Here is an 18,726-nt window from a genome sequence, read left to right as displayed (position 1 = left end):
GCGGAGGGATGTGGGTGCCCCGCAGCATCCCGTACCTGACGAGGACGTTTTTTCCCATTTATTCACGCGGTGGTGAATTGCTCCTCGAAAAACCAGAGCTGTCTGCAGGGGAGAAACAAAATTCCGCGTGCTGGGCACGAAACGCCTGCGCCTAAATCCTTGCACCGGCGTCGAGCCTTTCGGCCCTGACGGGTGCGGTGGCGGTGGGATGCTCGCGCCACGCCGCGTCCCGGCCTTTACCATTTTCGGGCTGCCTCCAGGCTCCGTTTACATTCCTTGCCCTCCTTCCCGGTGCCACCCGAACGTGTTAAGGCTCCTTCTCTCCTTCCCCTCGGCCTGCTGGGCTTCTGTAAATATTTACGTGGCCTTGCGGGGCTGGTGGTGCCCCGTGCGAGCGAGGTGGCAGTGCCGGGGCGTTTTGGGGTCTCCGGGGGGAGGCCGTGCTGGTGTCGTCCCCACAGTCCTCCCTGCGCTGCGGGGTTATAGGGCCGCGTGTGTGTGTGTGTCCCCAAAGGGGGTGGGGGCTGCAGCTGGGGGCTGCTGGGTGCCGGGGGTCCCTGGGGGCTGGAATGTGTAGGGGGATCCCCAAGGGGATGCGAGGTGCTGGGGGTCCCCAGGGGGTTGCAATGCACCGGGGGGTCCCCAAGGGGCTGCAATGTGATAGGGGGTCCCCAAGGGGCTTCAAGATGTGTGAGGATCCCCAAGGGGCTGTTAGGTGCCAGGGGGTCCCGGGGGGGGCTGCAATGTGCAGGGGTCCCCAAGGTGCTTTAAGGTGCCAGGGGGTCCCCAAGGGGCTGCAATATGTGGGGGGGTCCGTAAGGGACTGTAGGGTGTGTGGGGGGTCCCCAAGGGGATGCAATGTACCGGGATGTCCCCAAGGGACTTCAAGGTGCCAGGGGGTCCCCAAAAGTCTACAATGTGCAGGGGGGTCCCCAAGAAGCTGCAATGTGCCGGGGGGTCCCCGGGGCGCTTCAAGGTACCGGGGTGTCCCCAAGGGGCTGCAAGGTGCGGGGGGGCTCCCCGAGAGGCTGCAATGTCCCATGGGGTCCCCGGACACCCCCGCTGGATCCCTCCCCTCCCCGCGCCCCTCCCCACGGCCCCGCAGGGGGCTCTGCCGGCCGGGGGGGTCCCGAGGGGGGGTCCCTGCCCCGGGGCGGTTCCTCCGCCGGGCTCGGGCGGAGCGCGGCGGCCGTCGCCGGTCATTGGCAGCGCCGGGGCGGCAGAAACCCGCCCCGCCCGGCCCTCCCCGCCCGCCGACGGACAGACGGACGGGCGGCCGGACGGGCGGACACACGGCCGGACAGACGGACGGGGGTGGGGGGCGGCCGTGGGGCTGCGCCTCCAGCCCGGGCCCCGCTGCCCCTATTATGGGGCCGGCCCGGAGCAGCCCCCCGAGGAGCTGAGTTGGGGTCGCAGCCAGGTACCGGACCGGGGGGGGGGTCGGGGGGGCTGCGGTGTGTGGGGTAAGGGGGGTGCGGCAAACGGGGGGGCTCGCCCCGTGGGGGATGCTCGAGCCCCTGTTGGGGTGCTTGGGGGAGGCTCGACCCCATATAGGGGTGCGTGGGGGGATGCTGGAGCTCCTATGGGGGTGCTTGGGGGGATGCTCGACCCCGTATAGGGGTGCTTGGGGGGGATGCTCGAACCCCGTGGGGGCGTTTAGGGGGTGCTCAACCCCATATGGGGGCGTTTAGGGGATGCTCCACCCCATATGGGGGTGTTTGGGGGATGCTCGTTCCCCTGTGGGGGTGTTTGGGGGGGGGGCACACACATCATTAATTCTGCCCCATAACAGCGCCTCACCCCATCCCCGAGCCCATCTTACCTGCTCCCCTAGGGTTTTGCAGAAAATCCCACCCGGACCCCCCCAAATTCCTTCCCCAAGCACCCAGACGCCATCCGGCTCTGCTGGCGGCACTGGGGTTGGGTTGGGAAGCAAACCCACCTCCCCATCCCTTCTTCTTTCTTTCGCCCTTCTCGCCATCCCAAAGCCAGGACCGGCACCCCATTTCCCACCGAATAGGGCACGGCGATGGGGAGACACCCCCTGAGCTGATTTTTTCCCAGCGAATTATTTCCTGCCGGAGCAGACGTGCCGAGGGGCACGGGCAAACGTCCCCTTGGGGTTATTGCAGTTTTGGGGGTCCCGTGGGGCGCATGGCAAGGTTTTGGGGTGCTGTGGGGAGCGAGAAATGCTCCTGGACTTTCTAGGAAACTTCTGCTGGTTGAGATCTGACCTTGGCCATCTGTGCCAGCTCGTTAAAATTAATAACGAGGATGGAAATCGAGGCTGGGGAGCGAGGAGCCAGCGCAGAGGTGGCTTCCCGAAGGCGCCTGGCACGTGCGCAGGGAGCAGCGGGAGCCCCGAAAGCCCTGCCTGGCATCTTCCCCTCGAGCCGCAGCCTGCTGGAGCCTCATTTTTGGGGTGGGAAAGGCAAAATTCCCGCAGGAGGAGAGCCCCGGGGCATCGCCCCCTGGCTCCCCATCGCCAAGCGCTTTTAGGGTTGATTTCAGGGCTTTTTGGGGTCGAGCGGCTTGCTTGCAGCTCCAGGGGCAAGCGTGGTGTGGTGTGTTATTTTTCACCTTTCCTTTTTAGCTTTCTTTTTGCTCAAAAGGAGCAGCTTCCTTCCGGCACAGTGAGAGAAGCCTCGTTCCCACCAGCCCCGTCCTGCACCCCATTGGCATGGGCTGGGTTTAGGGGAAAACTCCAGGATGATTTTGGTGCCTCAGCTTGCATTCAGGTGGGGAGGATTATTTCCCCAACTTGTTTTCTCTGGGCTAAAAGCTGAATTTGCAAGCAGAAAGGGGGGCAGGCCTCGCTTCCTTCCTTTTTTCAACTTTTAAATGAATTTTATTTAATGATTTATATATTTTTTAAGCCACGCAGTGTGCCCCAGCACGCCGCCAGCGTGCCTTTCTCACCGCTGCCCGAAAACAAGAAGCGCAAGCTCAGCACCGGGGCTCCCTCCTTGCCACAAAGAGGATGTGCCGTCTGTTTGTTTGCTTTTTTTCATTGAATATTTTTCTTTTTGGGAAAAGAGGGTGAGAGAGCACGGGCAGCGCCGGGCTCCATCACTTCCTCCCTGCCGGCTCGGCGGTGCCGCGTGCTCCCCGCTCCATCCGGCGGCCGCGGTGCTTCCTGCCGGCGCACCAGTGGGGAACACCACAAACTGCCCGTTTTTGGCCCAAATCCCCATCTTTTGGGGACTGCCCAGGCTGCATCCCCCCTCTGCACAAAGCCGGGGCAGCGCTGGGTGCTGCTTTCTCCCCCCGGAGCCAGCCCCGTGCGGTGCCCTCGGCGAAGGGCATCGCCTGTCCTAATTTAGGAAGCTGCTAATCACTGGCTAGCGTGGACAGGGTGTAATTTGGGGCTTTCTCCCAGGGAGAGGCCGCGTTGCGTTGGCAGGGCACGAGGGTGGAGAGGATGGATGAGGAAAAGCAACGGTGGCACCGTCACCCCTATAGCCGGGGCAAGAAAAACCCAAATCCTTGCCTAGCCGCACAGCGCGCAATAAACCCAAATGCCCTACCAGGGGGGATGCGGGTGGTGATTTATTTGTCCCCGCTCGTCCCGCTGACAATGAGGTGGCCGGGCAAGTGCACGCTTCCTCCCGGCCGCGGCAGATGCATCCTGCAGCTGGGGCCCCCCCGCTATATTTAGGCTATTGTGAGCGCCGCCTTTGGGCCCCCGCCAGCTCCCTGCGGGGGGGACCGACCTGGCCTCGTGGTCTGCCCGCGGATAATTCGGGGGCCGACGAGGCGGTGGAGGGCTTTCGGGGCCGGTATGGGGTGGGAAATGCCCACTGGTGAGTGGAAACACCACTCTTTTTCCACCAGCAGTTTGCCATGTGGCTTGCAAACGGGATTTTGTTATTGATTATTTGTTATTTAGAGGACATAGGGTGGCTTTCTGCACGGCGGCTAAAATCCAGCCTCTTGCAAAGCCTGCTGGATAGGCTGCGAAGCATCTGCAGGCCGGGGTGCTGGCTGTGTGTGCACGGCTTCCAGCACATGCTGTGCCCATCCAGGCGAGCCCCGGCCCTGTGCAAGCCCGAGTGTTTGCTGTAAAAGCAAGAAAAGCGCCTTTTTTTCCCCTGCTCTTCCCAGCAAGGACAGTCAGTGCTTTGTCCCGGGGTGGCCGAGCGTGGCGGGATGCTCCTCGCTGTCCTCTGTCTTTGGGGACGAGCGGGCTCCGCTCTCCTGACCCCCTCCCTCCTCTGCAAGCACACGCGTGTGCATGCATGAAGCTTGCACGCGTGTGCAAGCATGCACGCGTATGCACACCCGCCCTTGTGCATGCACACGCCCCCGTGAGCACGCACGCCCCAGCGTTGCCCGCACACGTGCGGGGGAGCCCAGGAGGAAATTCGGGCGACCCGAAACGCCCAGCAAGATTTCCTGGCTTCCCGAGCCTTTTCCACGTTGCTGGCGGGGCTCATGGCTGTCCTGTGGGGACGGGAAGCCGCCGGGTCACTCTGCAGTGCCATCTGCTGACTCATCAGATTTTGGGGACCGGATCCCGGCTTTCTCCTTCCCCCTCCGCTCCCGCAAACTGAGCCCCGATGGCGGAGGGGCCGCGGCGCTGGGAATTGGGCTGCACCGGGGCCGGACCCTGCCTGGCAGAGGACGAGGGGGGAGAAAGCCCGTAAGGAGCGCGGGAAGGAAACCGGAGAGCACGGGAAGGGCTGGGTTCGTGTTTCTTCGGAAATGGGCCTCTCCTCGCCGCGCCGGGCGGCCGAAAAAATCCCTCTCACCTCCCCCCTGCTTGTTTTCCCCTGCAGCCGCCTGCGGATGATGGGTACGACCGCCAGCGCGGCGCAGCAGACCGGCCCGGCCTCCGCCTTCGAGAGTGTGCACGGCATCGGGACCATGGAGGACCAGCGCTCGCTGAGCATCCACTCCTTCCAGGCCCTCGGGCTGCACAACAGCAAGGCCAAATCCATCATCACCAACAAAGTGGCACCCGTGGTCATCACGTGAGTCGGGGTGGCCGCGCGCAAGACCTTCGGGCATCGCCCTCCGTCTGTTTGGTTTGGTGTCCCCGTTGTGTTGGGTGGCCCTATTGCAAGCTCCCGTCCCACTCCAGCAAAAAAATTGCTTTTTAAAAAAAAAAAATTTCAGGCATCGCCCTCCGTCTGTTTGGTTTGGTGTCCCTGTTGTGTTGGGTGGCCCTATTGCACGCTCCCGTCCCACTCCAGCAAAAAAAATCACCTTTTCTTTTAATAATTTTTATTTTTTTGTGACTATACCATATGTTTTCTCCAGGTACAACTGCAGGGAGGAGTTTCAGATCCACGATGAGCTGCTGAAGGCCAACTACACGGTGGGGCGTATCTCCGAGGCCACGCCAGAGCACTACCTGGTGCAGGTGGGCATCGCTGTGCCTGGCCCCCCGCCCGCCACCCGCGCTCGGATCCGGCTCCACCTCTTTCTTACCCCACAGGGGAAATATTTCATGGTCAGAGATGTGCATGGCAAGCTGGATGTCCTGAACACCACCGGCAGCTGCGGCGCCCCGAATTTCCGGCAAGCCAAGGGCGGCTACGCAGTGTTTGGCATGGGGCAGCCCAGCCTCAACGGCTTCAGGCTGGTTCTGCAGAAGCTGCAGAGAGAGGGCCACAAGGTTGGTTTTGCTCAAAATCAGAGCGTTTCTGCTTTTATTTGTGGGACAGGAGCAGTAGGGTCATGGAAATACAGGGTCATGGAGAAGTAGGGTCATGGAGAAGCAAGGGGAGATCTTTGGGGGAGAGCAGCCTACATGCTCCAGAGCTGCTGGCTGGTCTGTGGAGGACAGAAGGCTTTGGGAAGGGAAGGTTTTTGGGAAGCCTTGTCCTAATATAAGCAGTGCCATCCCCGACACACCTCATCCATGGCTGTCTTTGCAGGAGTGTGTCTTTTTCTGCGTCCGCGAGGAGCCTGTGCTCTTCCTGCGCGTGGAGGGCGACTTCATGGCCTACACGCCACGGGGCAAGGAGAACCTCCATGAGAACCTCCGCGGCCTGCACAGGGGGCTGCGTGTCGAGGACCTGGAGCTCACCATCCGCAAAGAGGTGATGCCGGTGGGGCCATGGCAAGGGTCACCACCCTCTGATGTTCATCTCCACGTAGTTTGGTGTCCAACAGAGCAAAGACTTGAGGAACTGAGATGGAGATGGCCCCCTTTGGGCATTCCACAGGGGGGGTTGGAGGTGGTCAGCCACCCATGGGTGCTGATGGCGATCCCCATCTCCTCCAGATCCACGACTTTGCGCAGCTGAGCGAGGGGGTCTACTATGTTTACGACGACATCGAGCGGTTGCGGGACGAGCCTCATGCTGTGCGGGTGCAGGGCGAGGAGGACGTCCAGGTGACGGAGGAGGTGTACCGCCGGCCCGTCTTCCTCCTGCCTGCCTACCGCTACCACCGCCTGCCCCTGCCCGCCGACGGCGCCCCGCTGGAGGAGCACTTCGATGCCTTCATCCGCTTCCTCAGGGTGAGATGAGTGAAAGCGCCGGCTCCGCAGGGATTTGGGGTGGTGGGGTTTGCTTTCTGCAGTTCTCTGGGGTTGGGGGCAAAGGGTGCCACCCCCGGCCCAGGCAGGGTGCTGGGGGTGCTCTTGGTAGCGCTGTGCTTGTTGTGCCGGTCGTTACACCACCACTGTGGTCCTCGTGGGCCCACACCATCTCTCTCCATCTCCTTTCCTCCTAGGAGAGCCCCGGCCTCCTGCTGCGGGACCCCGGCAGACCCCCCCCGGCGCTGCTCTTCAGCTGCCAGACCGGCATGGGCAGGACCAACCTGGCCATGGCCATGGGCACCCTCATCCTCCTCCACCACCGGGGAGCCACGCAGAAGCCCGAGTAAGCAGGGACCGTCCCTGGGGCCATGGGGTGACCCTGGTGGGCATGGGTTTGATGCCCCCTTTTTAAAATTTTCCCTCCCATCCCTGCGGGCAGCCCCCAGCTGCCGGCCAAAACGTCGCCAAGGGCCAGGTTTCGGGTGATCCAGAGCTTCATCGAGTTGGTACCCAAAGGGCAGCAAATGGTGGAGGAGGTAAGCGGGGTGCTGCACGACTCCCAGAGAGCTCAGGGTGGGCAAAGTGGGCTCTGTTAACCAACTCTCCCCATGCAAGGTGGACAGTGCGATCGCCTTCTGCTCGGAGATGCATGACATGAAGGAAGCCATCCATGAGGCCAAGAAGAAGCTGGAAGGGTTCGGGGAAGACCGCCAGACCCAGGTACCACTGCCCACATGGCTTTGGGGGGCTGAGGAGCAACATCTCCCTGCTCAACACTGCGCCACGCTGAGCCCTGGGGTGTCAGCTGGGGGCCCTCGTTAGTGAGCCGTTAATTAGAGGATGGCTTGGCCTCTTGGCAGCAGTAATTTACAGAAATGTTTCTGTGAGCGGATGGGAAGAATGTAAATTGTGGAAATCTGAGACTTCCTGCGCCCTGGAAGCATCCCAGGGACACGCGAACCTGGAAGGTTGGGGTGTGTTGCATTTTGTTTTTGTTTTTTTTTTTGGTTGAGGGCTGTAAAGTTGTGGAAATCTGCTCTTTCTGGGCATTGCCACTGCCTCTGGTAGATGCCCTTGGGACAAAAAATAATATAAAATATTATTTTGTCATCTCCAAAACTGGAGAACCGGCAGGTTGAGGTCCAGCAATTCGCCTGCCTCTCCCAGCCAGCTCTTGGCCGGCAGAGGTGGCGCAAACCCCAGGTGCGCCCGGCTCATCTTTTACCTTCAAGCCTTTTTGGAGGTGAATTTTTCCATCTGAGTGGTGAATGCGCTGTTAGAGCCGGAAACCCCAAATTTCAGCCCCTACCCCCATCAGTTCCTTTTTTAGGGTGGATTCGGGTCTGTTTGGTACCGCTCCAGGCGATGGCACAAAGCTGTGTTCGCTCGGCCACGGGGCCAGGTGTGGGTGCAGCCACGGGGACACCCGTGGGTGCCCTGGCTGGGTGCTTTGGGGGTGAAAGGTGCCCCGGGTGACCCTCTCCTCGCGCCAGGGAGGGCTGCTCCTTGTCCTCCTCGACGGCAGAAAACAAATGGCCGGGGATTGCCGTAAATTAGCCGAGAGGAGTGTTTATTTGAAGTCTGCACGTAGCGAGAGCACGTTTAAACAATGGCCAGGGGCCAGGAAAATGTGCCGGGGGGGACGCGGGTGGGGGGAGAGGCAGAGAGGAAAGGCATGGAGGATTTATCCCACAAAGAACTGCCCCGAGCTGGGTGGAAAAAGCGGAGATTTAGGTCCTGGTGCGACGGTAGGCGCGATGCAGGGGCTGGGGTGGGATGCTCGGCCGCATCCTGGCGGTACCCTGCTCTCCCCGGTCCAACCCTGGCACGACTCCATCCTCCTGGGCTTTGTGTTGAGTTTCCAGAGCAAACGTGCTGCTCTGCCTCCTGATAGATGGCAGTGCGACACCTTCATCTTGCAGATATCGAGTCAATAAATACTCATGAATCTATGCCACTGCCTCGGCGACATAACCAGGTCCACCTGTGCTGCAGGGGAGGATCTCCAGCAGTGCACCTCCTGAATTTCGGGGTTCCCACCGTGTCTAGGATGGGGTTTTGCTTGCAGGGAAGGAGGACTGGGTGTACTTGGCCCCTGAAGTTGAGGTCGGGTGGTTTCCGAATTGCAGAAAGTCCCCAGGTTCCCAGCTTGCATCCCCAGTAGGACACCCAGCAGCCCCTGGGGAAACCCAGCAGCCAGAGCATCTCAGCCGTAGAGGTGTCTGGGGTGGTGTGAGCACCTTGCGTGGATCAACCCCCCTCCTTTTGGGTTTTGCTCTCTGTCAGCATCTGGACATTGTCTCTCTGGGACAGGCAGGCAGCTCGTGTCCTGTTGGACCCGCTCCCGGTGCGTCCCTGGGTGAAGGGGAAGGCTTTGTTTGATCCGAAATGCAAATTTATGGCTCTAAGCATCACTCGGCGTGGAAAAACTTGAAATGTTTCATTTTAAAACTAAACAAAAAAAGCAGCAAAAACTATTCCAGATAGGGTTCTGTAAGTTTTTCACCCCTCTCCTCGTTTGGAAGCAGTTTATTTCCAAGCAAACAACTTGGTGAAGTTAGTGTAAATACGCAAAAAAAAACCAACACCAAACCACGAAACCTTCTAACGGATTTCAGTGGGATTTCTATCTCCTTTTCCCCAAAAAAGACTGTTTTAAAATGCCTTGGGCCAGCTTGCTTGCTGCTCTTCTGTGCCAGTTTGTGGTGCTCTCCTGCCCTGCGTGCGGGGCTCCAGGAGAATGGGCTCCTGCTGCAGCTCCGTGCTGGCCGTGACGAGTGCCACCCGCGCTTGCTTCCAGGGGGGCAGCACCAAAGAACATTTCCTCCAGAGGATCCAGCAGAGCCTCGAGCGCTATTTCTACCTGGTTGCTTTCAACTACTACCTTCACGAGCAGGTAAGGGCCACCCGCCTTCATCGCCGGGTGGCGGGGCCACCTCCGAGCTGCCGCGGCCGGGAGCGCCGGGGGGTTTTGGAAGCGCACGGAGGCGGAGAGGTGCCGGGCAGGGGGAGCGAGCCCAGGCTGATGGCGCGCCCCCCCGGCCCCTCGCCGGCAGTACCCCCTGGGCTTTGCCCTCAGCTTCAGCAGGTGGATGTGCCGGCACCCCGAGCTGTACCGGCTGCAGGCGGACATCGGCTCCTCCGAGCTCGCCGTCCCCGGGGACCTCCTGGCCAAGGGGACGCGGGTGCTGGTGAGTACCCGTCCTGGTGCCCAACCTCAGAGAGGTTTGGCGGGGTGGGAGGAGCAGGGTTCCTCCGTGGCAGGGCAGGAGGAGAGTTTTGGGGGTCCCCAGGTCCACATGCTCGGCAAGGATGGGATGCCCAGCCCTGTCCGTCCCGCTGCAGGTGGCGGACGAGCGCTTCTGCCCGGACGTGCTGAGCACCGTCAAGGAGATGAGTGTGGCCAACTTCCGACGGGTGCCCAAGATGCCCGTCTACGGGACGGCGCAGCCCAGCTCCAAGGTGAGGGGCACGCACCCCAGACAGGGCAGGGCCACCCCTCCCGGTGCCGTCCCCTCACCTCGGCCACCCCTCACCCTAGACCCTTGGGAGCGTCCTGCGGTACCTGACGGATGCAAAGAGGAAGCACTCGCGCATCCTGTGGGTCAACCTGCGGGAGGAGGTGGTGCTGGAGGGGAACGAGCAGGTCTACACGCTCAGGGAGCCGGGGAGCCTCGACGAGCTCGTCTCTGTGCCCGCCTCCACGCCCGAGCAGCTGGAGGTGAGCTTGGGGTTTTGGGGTGCCTCATCGTGCCTCGGGGCAGGAGGGACGATGGACAAAGGTTGCACCTGGCTGGTGCTGCTGATCTTCTCCTTGTCTCTGTCGTGCTTTTCCTCTTCTTTGCACTTCTAAACTCTACCCTCTGGCCCATTTGAGCTAAATTTGACCTCGTTTTCCATTCTTACGAGTTTTTTTGCAGATAAATAGCTGGATGTGGGACAGAGGCGTAGGTCGTGTTCCCGCTGAGGGAAAGGCATCTCCCCCTCTGCGGAGCCCTCATGAGAGATGTGCACAGAGAAACCGGGCTTTGTTAGTGCCTCAGCCTTCACAGCTCCTTTTTGGGGGCTTTTTTGGGGCAGGGAGGGGGGTGCAGCTGCCAGCAGCACCCTGGAGGCGTGGAGGAGCTCTGTGGGGTCTGGGAGGATTGCGGTGCCCACAGTCCCTGGGGCAGAAGTGGTGGACACGGCATGTGGGTCTGTGTTGGCTGAAGGGTGGTTGAGAGGGGAATTAAAAATAAAAATACAATAAGGGGAAGAGGTGGACGAGGAGTGGGTCTGATATCGTGAAGGTGAGGGCTCCTCCATTCTCTGCAGAAGCTCGAGTCCACGCTGAAGGGCGACCTGCTGAAGTCGCAGCAGTGGCTGGAGGTCTACCTGGAGGCGGAGAAGCAGATGAAGATGTTCAAGAGCTGCCTGACCACCCAGGAGATCTTCAACCAGCACAAGAGCACCTACCCGGGCCTGACGTACCGGCGCATCCCCATCCCCGACTTCTGTGCTCCCAAGGAGCAGGTACCGGCCGTGTCACCTTGTCCATGAGCCACAACCCCTTGGCCGGGCGGGGGGCAGCACCCTCCCTAAATCCTGGCTTTGCCCTCGGCAGGACTTTGACCGGCTGCTGGAGGCGATGAAGACCACCCTGGCTGAGGACGCGCGGGCAGCCTTCGTCTTCAACTGCGCCAGTGGCCGGGGCCGGACCACCACGGCCATGGTCATCGCCGTCCTGGTGCTCTGGCACTGTGCTGTGGGTACCGGCGCGCGCGGCTGGCGGGGGGCTCGGGGGGGCTGGACCCACATGCACCTAATGCCCCGTCCCTCCCTGCCCTGCCGCAGGGCGTCCCCGAGGCGAGCGAGGACGAGATCGTGAGCGTGCCCGACGCCAAGTACACCAAGGGGGAGTTCGAGGTGAGTCCTGCAGCCGCCGTGGCCGCACGCTGTAGGGTCTCCTGAGCCCTGCAAGATGCGCCAGCCCTCCTTGCCTGGAGGGAATAGGTCCTCCCCTGGGGCAGGAGGTGAGCACGGGCATGGGGAGGTTGGGTTGGGGGCTCCAGGTGAAGCCCCTTTTGCTTTGTCCCTACTCCAGGTGGTGATGAAGGTGGTCCAGCTCCTGCCTGACGGCCACCGGATGAAGAAGGAGGTGGACATGGCCCTGGACACAGTCAGCGAGACCATGACGCCCATGCACTATCACCTCCGAGAAATCATCATCTGCACCTACCGGCAGGTGAGCAGCACCTCCGGGCCCTTTTCCTTTTTCGAGACCCCAGGGAGGACGGCCGGATCCCGGAGCAGGGCAGACTCTCCGGCTGAAGCTGTGGGATTTGTGATGAGAAGGGTGCTGGGGCTCCTTCGGTGGTGGCTTTTGGGTTCTTCCGCGGGTTTCCCAAATGCTATGGGACATCCCAGCACAGCCCGACGGCTCCTGTGCGCTCTCGGCGCTCACCACAGCTGGTTTAGGGGGGCTGAACGGAAAGCAGAGAGTTAAGGTGGTGGTGGTTTTTTCACCCTTTGGCGTCCCTTACCCCAGGTAATGGGGTCGTGGTGGTCCAGCACCCCGTGCATCCCTCGCCGTGCCGCGTCCCGGCGCTGCAGCCGGCAGAGGGCAGGGCCGCTCCGTCCCCTTCTCCTCCCATCCCCGCTGGCTCCTCCGGCTCCGGCGGGGAGCTGCTCCCGTTTATTAGCAGCGTTATTTTTCAGAAGACGCCTGCCTGTTCCCGCGACCTCCCTGCCCCTCTCGCCGGAGCTTGGCAGCGAGGAGCAGCGCAGGGGTGTTCCTGGGCCGCATCCTGTTTCCCGGCCAGCTGCGTCCAGCCCGGCCTGATGGGGAAGGGAGATAAGCAGGGAGCCATCCGCTGCCCTGCTCCCCTGCCATAGGAAGAGCCTTGTATCGCCACCTTGGAGAGGGCATGTGCAAATGCTTGCTTTTTTTGCTTTTTTTTCCCCCAAAAGTGAGCCCGGGATGGGCAGGCTCCGTGGGGACATCTCTGCTCTGGCTGGCAGATGCAATCTGGAAGAAATGGATGTGCTTCTAGGCACCCAAAACCCCCTTCTGGGCTTTGCAAAATGGGTTTGGGTTGCATCCTGCTCTTTGTTTCGCTCTCGGGTGGGTGGGAGCAGCTTTCAGAGCCTTGCAGGGGATGCTCTGCAGGATTAGGACGATCGGGAGGGAAGGAAAATGCATGGTGCTCGGCTCGGATTCCTCCCTAGCCCTTCCCATCCCAACCCAGGAGGAAAAAATAGGTTGATGCATTCCTTCCGCTGCCGGAAGATGTGTTGTTTGGGGAGGTTTCCTCGGCAGGAGCCAACAGCAGAGAGCTGCCTGCTTCCTCCCAGCCTGGCTGCTGCAGAGCTGTCCTGGGTTTGCTGCAGTGTTTTTTGGGATAAACGCTATGAGGATAACAATCTTCGTTAGGTTCCTTGGTTTATTGGTCATTTCTGCGGGACCATGTTGCTCTGATGCTGGTCGTGGTCTTTAACCCAGTTGTGTCCTCTCCATTTCCCACTTCTGGGCTTCGAGCAGGATTAGAAACATTCACAGAAGCCAAATCAGGATCCACTCTACCCAAATACTGGCGTGTACACGCAGAGATGTCTTTCCCCAGGGCAGACCTGATCTCACAGTCCTGCCATGAACAGGGCTGTAAAGTTGGGGAAAAAATAAAATAAATGAAAGCTGGAGCAGTTTGCTCTGCTCCCGCCTGGAGAGGGGCAGGATGCTGGGCACGGGCATAGCAACACCTCCTCTATTTTTGAGGGCTGTGGGGTAAAAGGGGAAGCTTTTTATGTTGCTGGAAGCCACAACCTGATGAGAGCGTAGGCTGCTGAGCTTCTTTTTGTCCTTGCGCTTCCAGGGGCGGTCGGGCAAGGACGAGCAGGAGCGGCGGCTGCTGCAGCTGAGGAGCTTGCAGTACCTGGAGCGCTACATCTACCTGATCCTCTTCAACGCCTACCTGCACCTGGAGAAGAAAGACTCCTGGCAGCGGCCCTTCAGCCTCTGGATGCGCGAGGTAGGGCTTTTGTTTGGACCAGAGTTTGGCGTGATAGGAAGGTGTCTCCGTTCTCAGCCATTATTCTGCATGTGCCATCATCATGCACCTGCAATGGGTGCTGGACCCAGCCCACTGTCACCTCTCATCGCAGCCTGTACCACCAGCTCTGAGCACTCCCAGCGCTGGGAAAGCTCTGGTTGCAACACAGCATCCTAAATAAGCTGTTTATTAACCTACCTGGATGGAGACACACAGGGTTTTAGGAAAACGCTGCACCTCAGCGAGCTGGGAGAGCCTTGTGCCTTGCCCCGTGCCGCTAATTTGTGCTGGGAAATATTCCTGGTGCCAGGTCCTCCTCCTAGCCCAGGTCCAGGAGGCTGTATCCTGTATGTTTGCATGGGGATGACCTTACAAAGCACCCCATATGTCATTTTTTATCACGTTTTGATGTGTAAAACACACTGTGATGCTCCTTGTCCCTCGTCTTGCTCCAGCTCCTTGACCCCAGCCTCGCTCCTCAAGGCACACCTCGCTGGAGGAGGGGGAAGACCTCAAATCCAAGAAATCCCCACCAGCCACATTGTTCTGGAAGAAATGTCGCTCTTTTCCTCATCCTGGGCTTAAACCTGCCTCCTGTGCCCCTGTTTTCAGGGAGGAGGTGCACCCCACCGCGCATCAAAGGAGCCTTTGGCTCCACGCGGTGCTCCAGCACAAGCTTTGCATTTTCAGTTCTTTTTCAAAAAAAAAACATCAACAAGGCGACATTGTAACTTCTTTTCCGGAAGGGTGCCAAAGCTAACAAACCATAAAGCTGCTTATAAAACCACGCAGCAGCTGGAGGGAAGCTCGGGGAGGGGTCGGTGCCACGCAGGCGGTGGTCCATGCTTCTCCCCGGCTTGGGGTCGTGCACGGGGACGCAGCGGCCACTGCTCCCCGTCCTCCTTATGGGGTTGGAGGATGGGTGGAGGGGGCAAAACCGCCTCAACCTCTCTGCTCTGCTTCCAGGTGGCAGCCGTGGCCGGTGTCTACGAGGTGCTGGACCGGCTGGGCTTCCCCGAGCTGGAGGGGCCGGAGGACGAGGAGCCGCTGCGGAGGCTGCGCGGGCGCTGGCGGGCGCAGAGCCGCGGGGACATGGTGTAGGGGGACGGAGAGGGATGCTGCCTTCAGGAAAATAGACTGTTTCCCCCCCAGAAAAAAAATTAAAAAAAAAAATGATGGGGAGAGGGAGGGAGGGAGGGAGGGGATAGCCCCGAAGCTACTACCTTCAGGAGAAGAATTGAGGGGGTTCTTCACGACGCAATAAAAGTGTTGTAAATTAAACAAAAAGCTGTCGGACAGGTGCTTAATAGTGAGCATGATGTGGGTGTGTATGGTTATATAGATACACTAATATATATTTATATACACACAGATGTATGGGTTTGTATACATACACACCCAAGACCTTGTACCCTGATATATATGGCTATGTATACATACAGACCCAAACCTTTGTAGCCTGGGTTGGGACTCACAGAGGCCATGGTCCTTGCACATCCTGGGATTTTTATTTTTTGGGTGTATTTGCTTGTTCTTCCTGATTTTCAGCTGTGGATGGGGCTGGGGTTCAGCAGTGAGAAGGCAGGGGGTGAGTGGGAACCTTGCCTCTGAGCATTAGGATGGTGGAAAATACATCTGGAATATGCTTACAGGCATAATCAATGCTGCAAGATTTATTTTTAATTAGATGATTAAATGCAAAATGGAGTTAATGAAGAAAGGGTGTTCAGTCGGGCACCCCTTCCCTGCAGGCTGGGCTCTGGGGAGGGCAGGAGCGGGACGGGACGGGACTATAGGGCCGGATGCGGGGTACCAGAGCCGCAGCACACACTCCGTCTGCCCCAGCAGCCACTTTCATCCGCTGCCAGCGGCAGGAGGTGCAGACAGCAGAAATTAAAAAGCAGAGGGTGGAAAAAAAAATAATTTAAAAATAGCAAGAGATTTTTTTTTTTAAAGCGTTGGCATGGTTCCTGCTGCAGTTTGAGAGCCCCACTTCCCCAAAGGTTCCCTCGACGGTGTTTTATTTCTGACTTAACCGGGCGTTTTGGTTTTCCTTTTTCTTTTTAAATGCAAAAATATTTTGTCCCAGCTGGGTGTTTTCTGTTCATCTTTTAGCGATGGGAATGGGCTCACAGGAAATAATGGGACGCGCTGGGCGGCTGCACCTTCTCCTGCCCCTTTGCCCCCAACAAAATCCTGCCTAATAACCAGTGGAGAGGCTGAGCAGGGACTTAATTAGGCAGGTTTTTAATTGCTTCAGACCCCCAGCCCTTTAATCTGGGTAATGAAGGCTGGAGATTTGCATCACCTGCACCGGGGGGCTCAAAGGCTTCTTTCTGCTTTCCCACCTTTGTAACAAGTGATTTCAAGCAGAAACAATTGACTGGAAGGAAAAGGCCGAAGGGGTATGAATGAGTGTGGATGGGAAAAAATGAGCGTTCCCTATTTATTTGGGGGTGGGAACATCGCTGGTGAAATAAAGCCCTAAAAATGTTGGGCAGCTGGGAAGGTGAGCTGACCCAGGGCACCGGTGAGGAGCGCAAAAAAATGGGAAGGAAATTGTGCTTCGAGGTGTGCCCCCGCGGGATGCACGCATGGCCCGGGGTGGGGCATGGAAACTTGGAGGAAAACACCCCAATTCCGCCCGTGGAAAAAAATCTATTCGTGTCACTGAACATGGCCTTTGTGGCAGCGGGGCTGGGGGAGGCGGAGGTGGGCCCCCATGCTTTGAAAAGGGGACTGCAGCCTCCTTCACGAGCAGTACAAGCAAGCCCTCGGCCCCTGCCAGGGAAAATAGGTACACGCAGATGTTGCTGTGCTAGGGAGTTTGCTTGCTCATGTGTGCTGCTCCTTGCTGAGCTGCTGTTCCCGTACTTTTTGTTATTAATATTTGTTGGTATCGTTATTCCCGTCCCAAAGGCGTAATTAAAAGTAAGACGCCTGCCTGTAATGAGTTATGATGGAGTTATAACTGTTGGCGGGGCTAAGTGGCCCTTCCTGGCCACGGGAGGTAAAGGTGTGTTTATTATTTTTCCTATTTTCTTTAATTTGGTCTCTTTTCTCCTTTCGCTTTTCCTGTAAAGGAAAGTTGCTTTCATTAGGCTCCGCTTGCGCCATCTTTATCCATCCATATCCAGCTCTGCCTCCGTAGAAAGAAAAGATCTGTCAGAAAATAGATAAACTGATAAATTCTCTGCTTAAGGGGGGAAAAAGGCAGCAAGGACCCTTTCCTTCACCCCCCGTGAACCTCCCCTTAAATAAAGTATCCTGAGGAAAGGGGCTTTGACCTGCAAAGCTGCATCGTCCATGGGCTGGACCTCTCTCTTGGTCCTTCATCGCACATCGATGAGGGCAGCGGGTCCCCCTCTATTTTATCAAATAGGTTCTTATTTTTATTTATTTCACTGTTGGAGAAGCAGCCCTGACCCAGCAGCTCCCTTGGAGGTTCCCGTGTTTTCCTTTCCGCGCCGCGCAGGGAGGCTGTTGGACCTCGGCACGGCGAGCGCATCTGTGTTTCATTTTCCAGCGAAAGAATAGCAATTAAGATGCTTCTGCAGAGCCAGGGCTCGGAAAACTAAAAATAAATGCCATGCATGAGCAGCCCCAGACTGCATCCATTAAAAGAAGAGATTGCAAAAATCAAAAGTTGGGGGCATCATACAGACCGTGGGCTTGAAAAGGCTTTTCCTTGCTGTTTCCTTGCATATTGAGGGCAGAAAAGCTGTTTTCTGACCCCTGTGCGAATGAAAAATTGATTTTTCCCAGGTTGAGATGGAAGATTGGAAGCAGTGAGGTGGCTCTGTGGGACTTGCTGGCGAGCTGGCAGCAGCCGTGCCAGAATGATAAGTGTCTGTGAGGATGAGCGAGGCCCCGGGGGGACGGGAAGTGCTCAGTGGCTGGCCTGAAGGCGAGAAAAAAAAGCCACAGATTTGGGTTTTACACACCAGTAAGTTTCACTTTAGCGGGAGGATGATTAAAAATGAATAATGCGGTCGGCGCGTATAAAGGAGAAGGCGTATCCTCAGGGAGGCTGCGTGAAGCTAGCCTGGCTCATCGCATTGACTTATTGGGTTCTTTTGTATTTATTTAGGAAATTAGCCTGTTAATCTGTTTGTGGATAAATACCTCCCTGTGCATCTCGGTGCAGAGCCCATCACCCTGGTGTCAGGTCTGGGATCGGTGCTGTATCTCCCACACCTCCTCCCCATCCCCGCCGCCCCATGTTTCCATTGGGCTCGCAGCCTTCGAGCATCCCCCTAAAATATTTTGGGTGCAGGCACTCGCCGCAGGGGTCTCTCTCCAAACCATGCTTTCTCGGCCGGAGCAGCGGTTCCTAGAAGGAGAGCAACTTTTTCCCTTCTCCTTTTCCACTAGGGTCTGGAAGCTGCCCAGGGCTGTCGGTATAAATCTCCCTGACCTTGTTTCCCATCTCCAGGCTCGCAGCTCGGCTCCCCTGGCACTGGAAGGGTTCGTGGTTGGGTTGGACAACCACATCTTGTGGAAGATGTCCGTGCCTATAAACTGGATTGGTTTGAAGGGCCCCTTCCGACACTAACCGTCCCACGGAGCCCACGTGAAAAACTAGCACGGCAAACGAAACAAGAAACTTGTCCCAGGGTCTCGCAGAGGCTGCCTCCAGCTTTGGAGGTCTTTAAGCAGGGATTAGAGAGGGCTCTGGCAGGAATGGTCCTGCCTGGGGGCAGCCAGCCTCCAGACGATGTGCCTGCCTCCACAAGCAGGGCTCATGCTTCTCAGCAGCCATCCTTGGTGGGCGCAGAGCCTCCGGGACCCTCCTGGGAGGCCTTGGCCACACCTGGAAGAGCCGGAGCGGAGGCTGAAGCCCCCCACCCTGGAATGGGGATCGACCCGTCTTTCCCAAGGGCCTGCAGATTTGTTCCTGCCTTACATTGTGGTGTGGTGGGACGGCGGCTTCCAGCTGGAGGATTTAGACAAAGTTGACTTAGCAGCCGCCCCAGGAAGGCTTCTTCCTGCACCATCGGTGTGACAAAAGCAGAGCACGGTGCCCAAAGCCACCTCCCTGGTTGGGAGGCCCTTGGGGGTCTCCTCAGGCCTGCCCCGAGTGGCTCTGCTCGCAGGCTCCACGCTGCTGGGCCTGCCCGTGGAGGCCGGAGCCCGGGGCCGCGTTCCCCCCGCACGCGCCTTCTGCCACCGATGCTGCAGCAGTAAATATTTTGTTTTAATCTAATC

At 58.6% G+C, this 18,726-nt stretch overlaps 1 protein-coding gene across 1 annotated transcript; it reads left to right on the top strand.

Moving 5' to 3' along the window:
• The first annotated feature begins 1,240 nt into the window (after window positions 1-1,240).
• On the top strand, window positions 1,241-14,805 carry PALD1 (phosphatase domain containing paladin 1). Its single transcript, XM_080598370.1, has 19 exons — window positions 1,241-1,420; window positions 4,779-4,973; window positions 5,263-5,365; window positions 5,441-5,620; window positions 5,883-6,047; window positions 6,233-6,469; window positions 6,685-6,833; window positions 6,930-7,026; window positions 7,106-7,210; window positions 9,291-9,386; window positions 9,547-9,681; window positions 9,836-9,952; window positions 10,032-10,211; window positions 10,805-11,002; window positions 11,094-11,234; window positions 11,324-11,395; window positions 11,574-11,714; window positions 13,342-13,497; window positions 14,485-14,805. Exons 2-19 carry the CDS (start codon window positions 4,789-4,791, stop codon window positions 14,617-14,619), a joined length of 2,592 nt encoding a protein of 863 aa, XP_080454496.1. The 5' UTR covers window positions 1,241-1,420; window positions 4,779-4,788; the 3' UTR covers window positions 14,620-14,805.
• The last annotated feature ends 3,921 nt before the right edge of the window (window positions 14,806-18,726 follow it).

The sequence above is a fragment of the Anser brachyrhynchus genome (assembly GCF_964034855.1).
Source record: "Anser brachyrhynchus genome assembly, chromosome: 6".
Classification (NCBI taxonomy): Eukaryota; Metazoa; Chordata; class Aves; order Anseriformes; family Anatidae; genus Anser; species Anser brachyrhynchus.
This window is presented reverse-complemented; position numbering and strand designations above follow the sequence as displayed.

What these genes read in the sequence shown, in the direction of transcription:
- PALD1 (XM_080598370.1), top strand. Translation starts at nt 4,789, where the DNA reads ATGATGGGTACGACCGCCAGCGCGGCGCAGCAGACCGGCCCGGCCTCC. An exon ending in AGCTCACCATCCGCAAAGAG is followed by an intron (nt 6,048 to 6,232) that starts GTGATGCCGGTG and finishes CATCTCCTCCAG; the next exon opens with ATCCACGACTTTGCGCAGCT. An exon ending in TCATCTGCACCTACCGGCAG is followed by an intron (nt 11,715 to 13,341) that starts GTGAGCAGCACC and finishes TTGCGCTTCCAG; the next exon opens with GGGCGGTCGGGCAAGGACGA.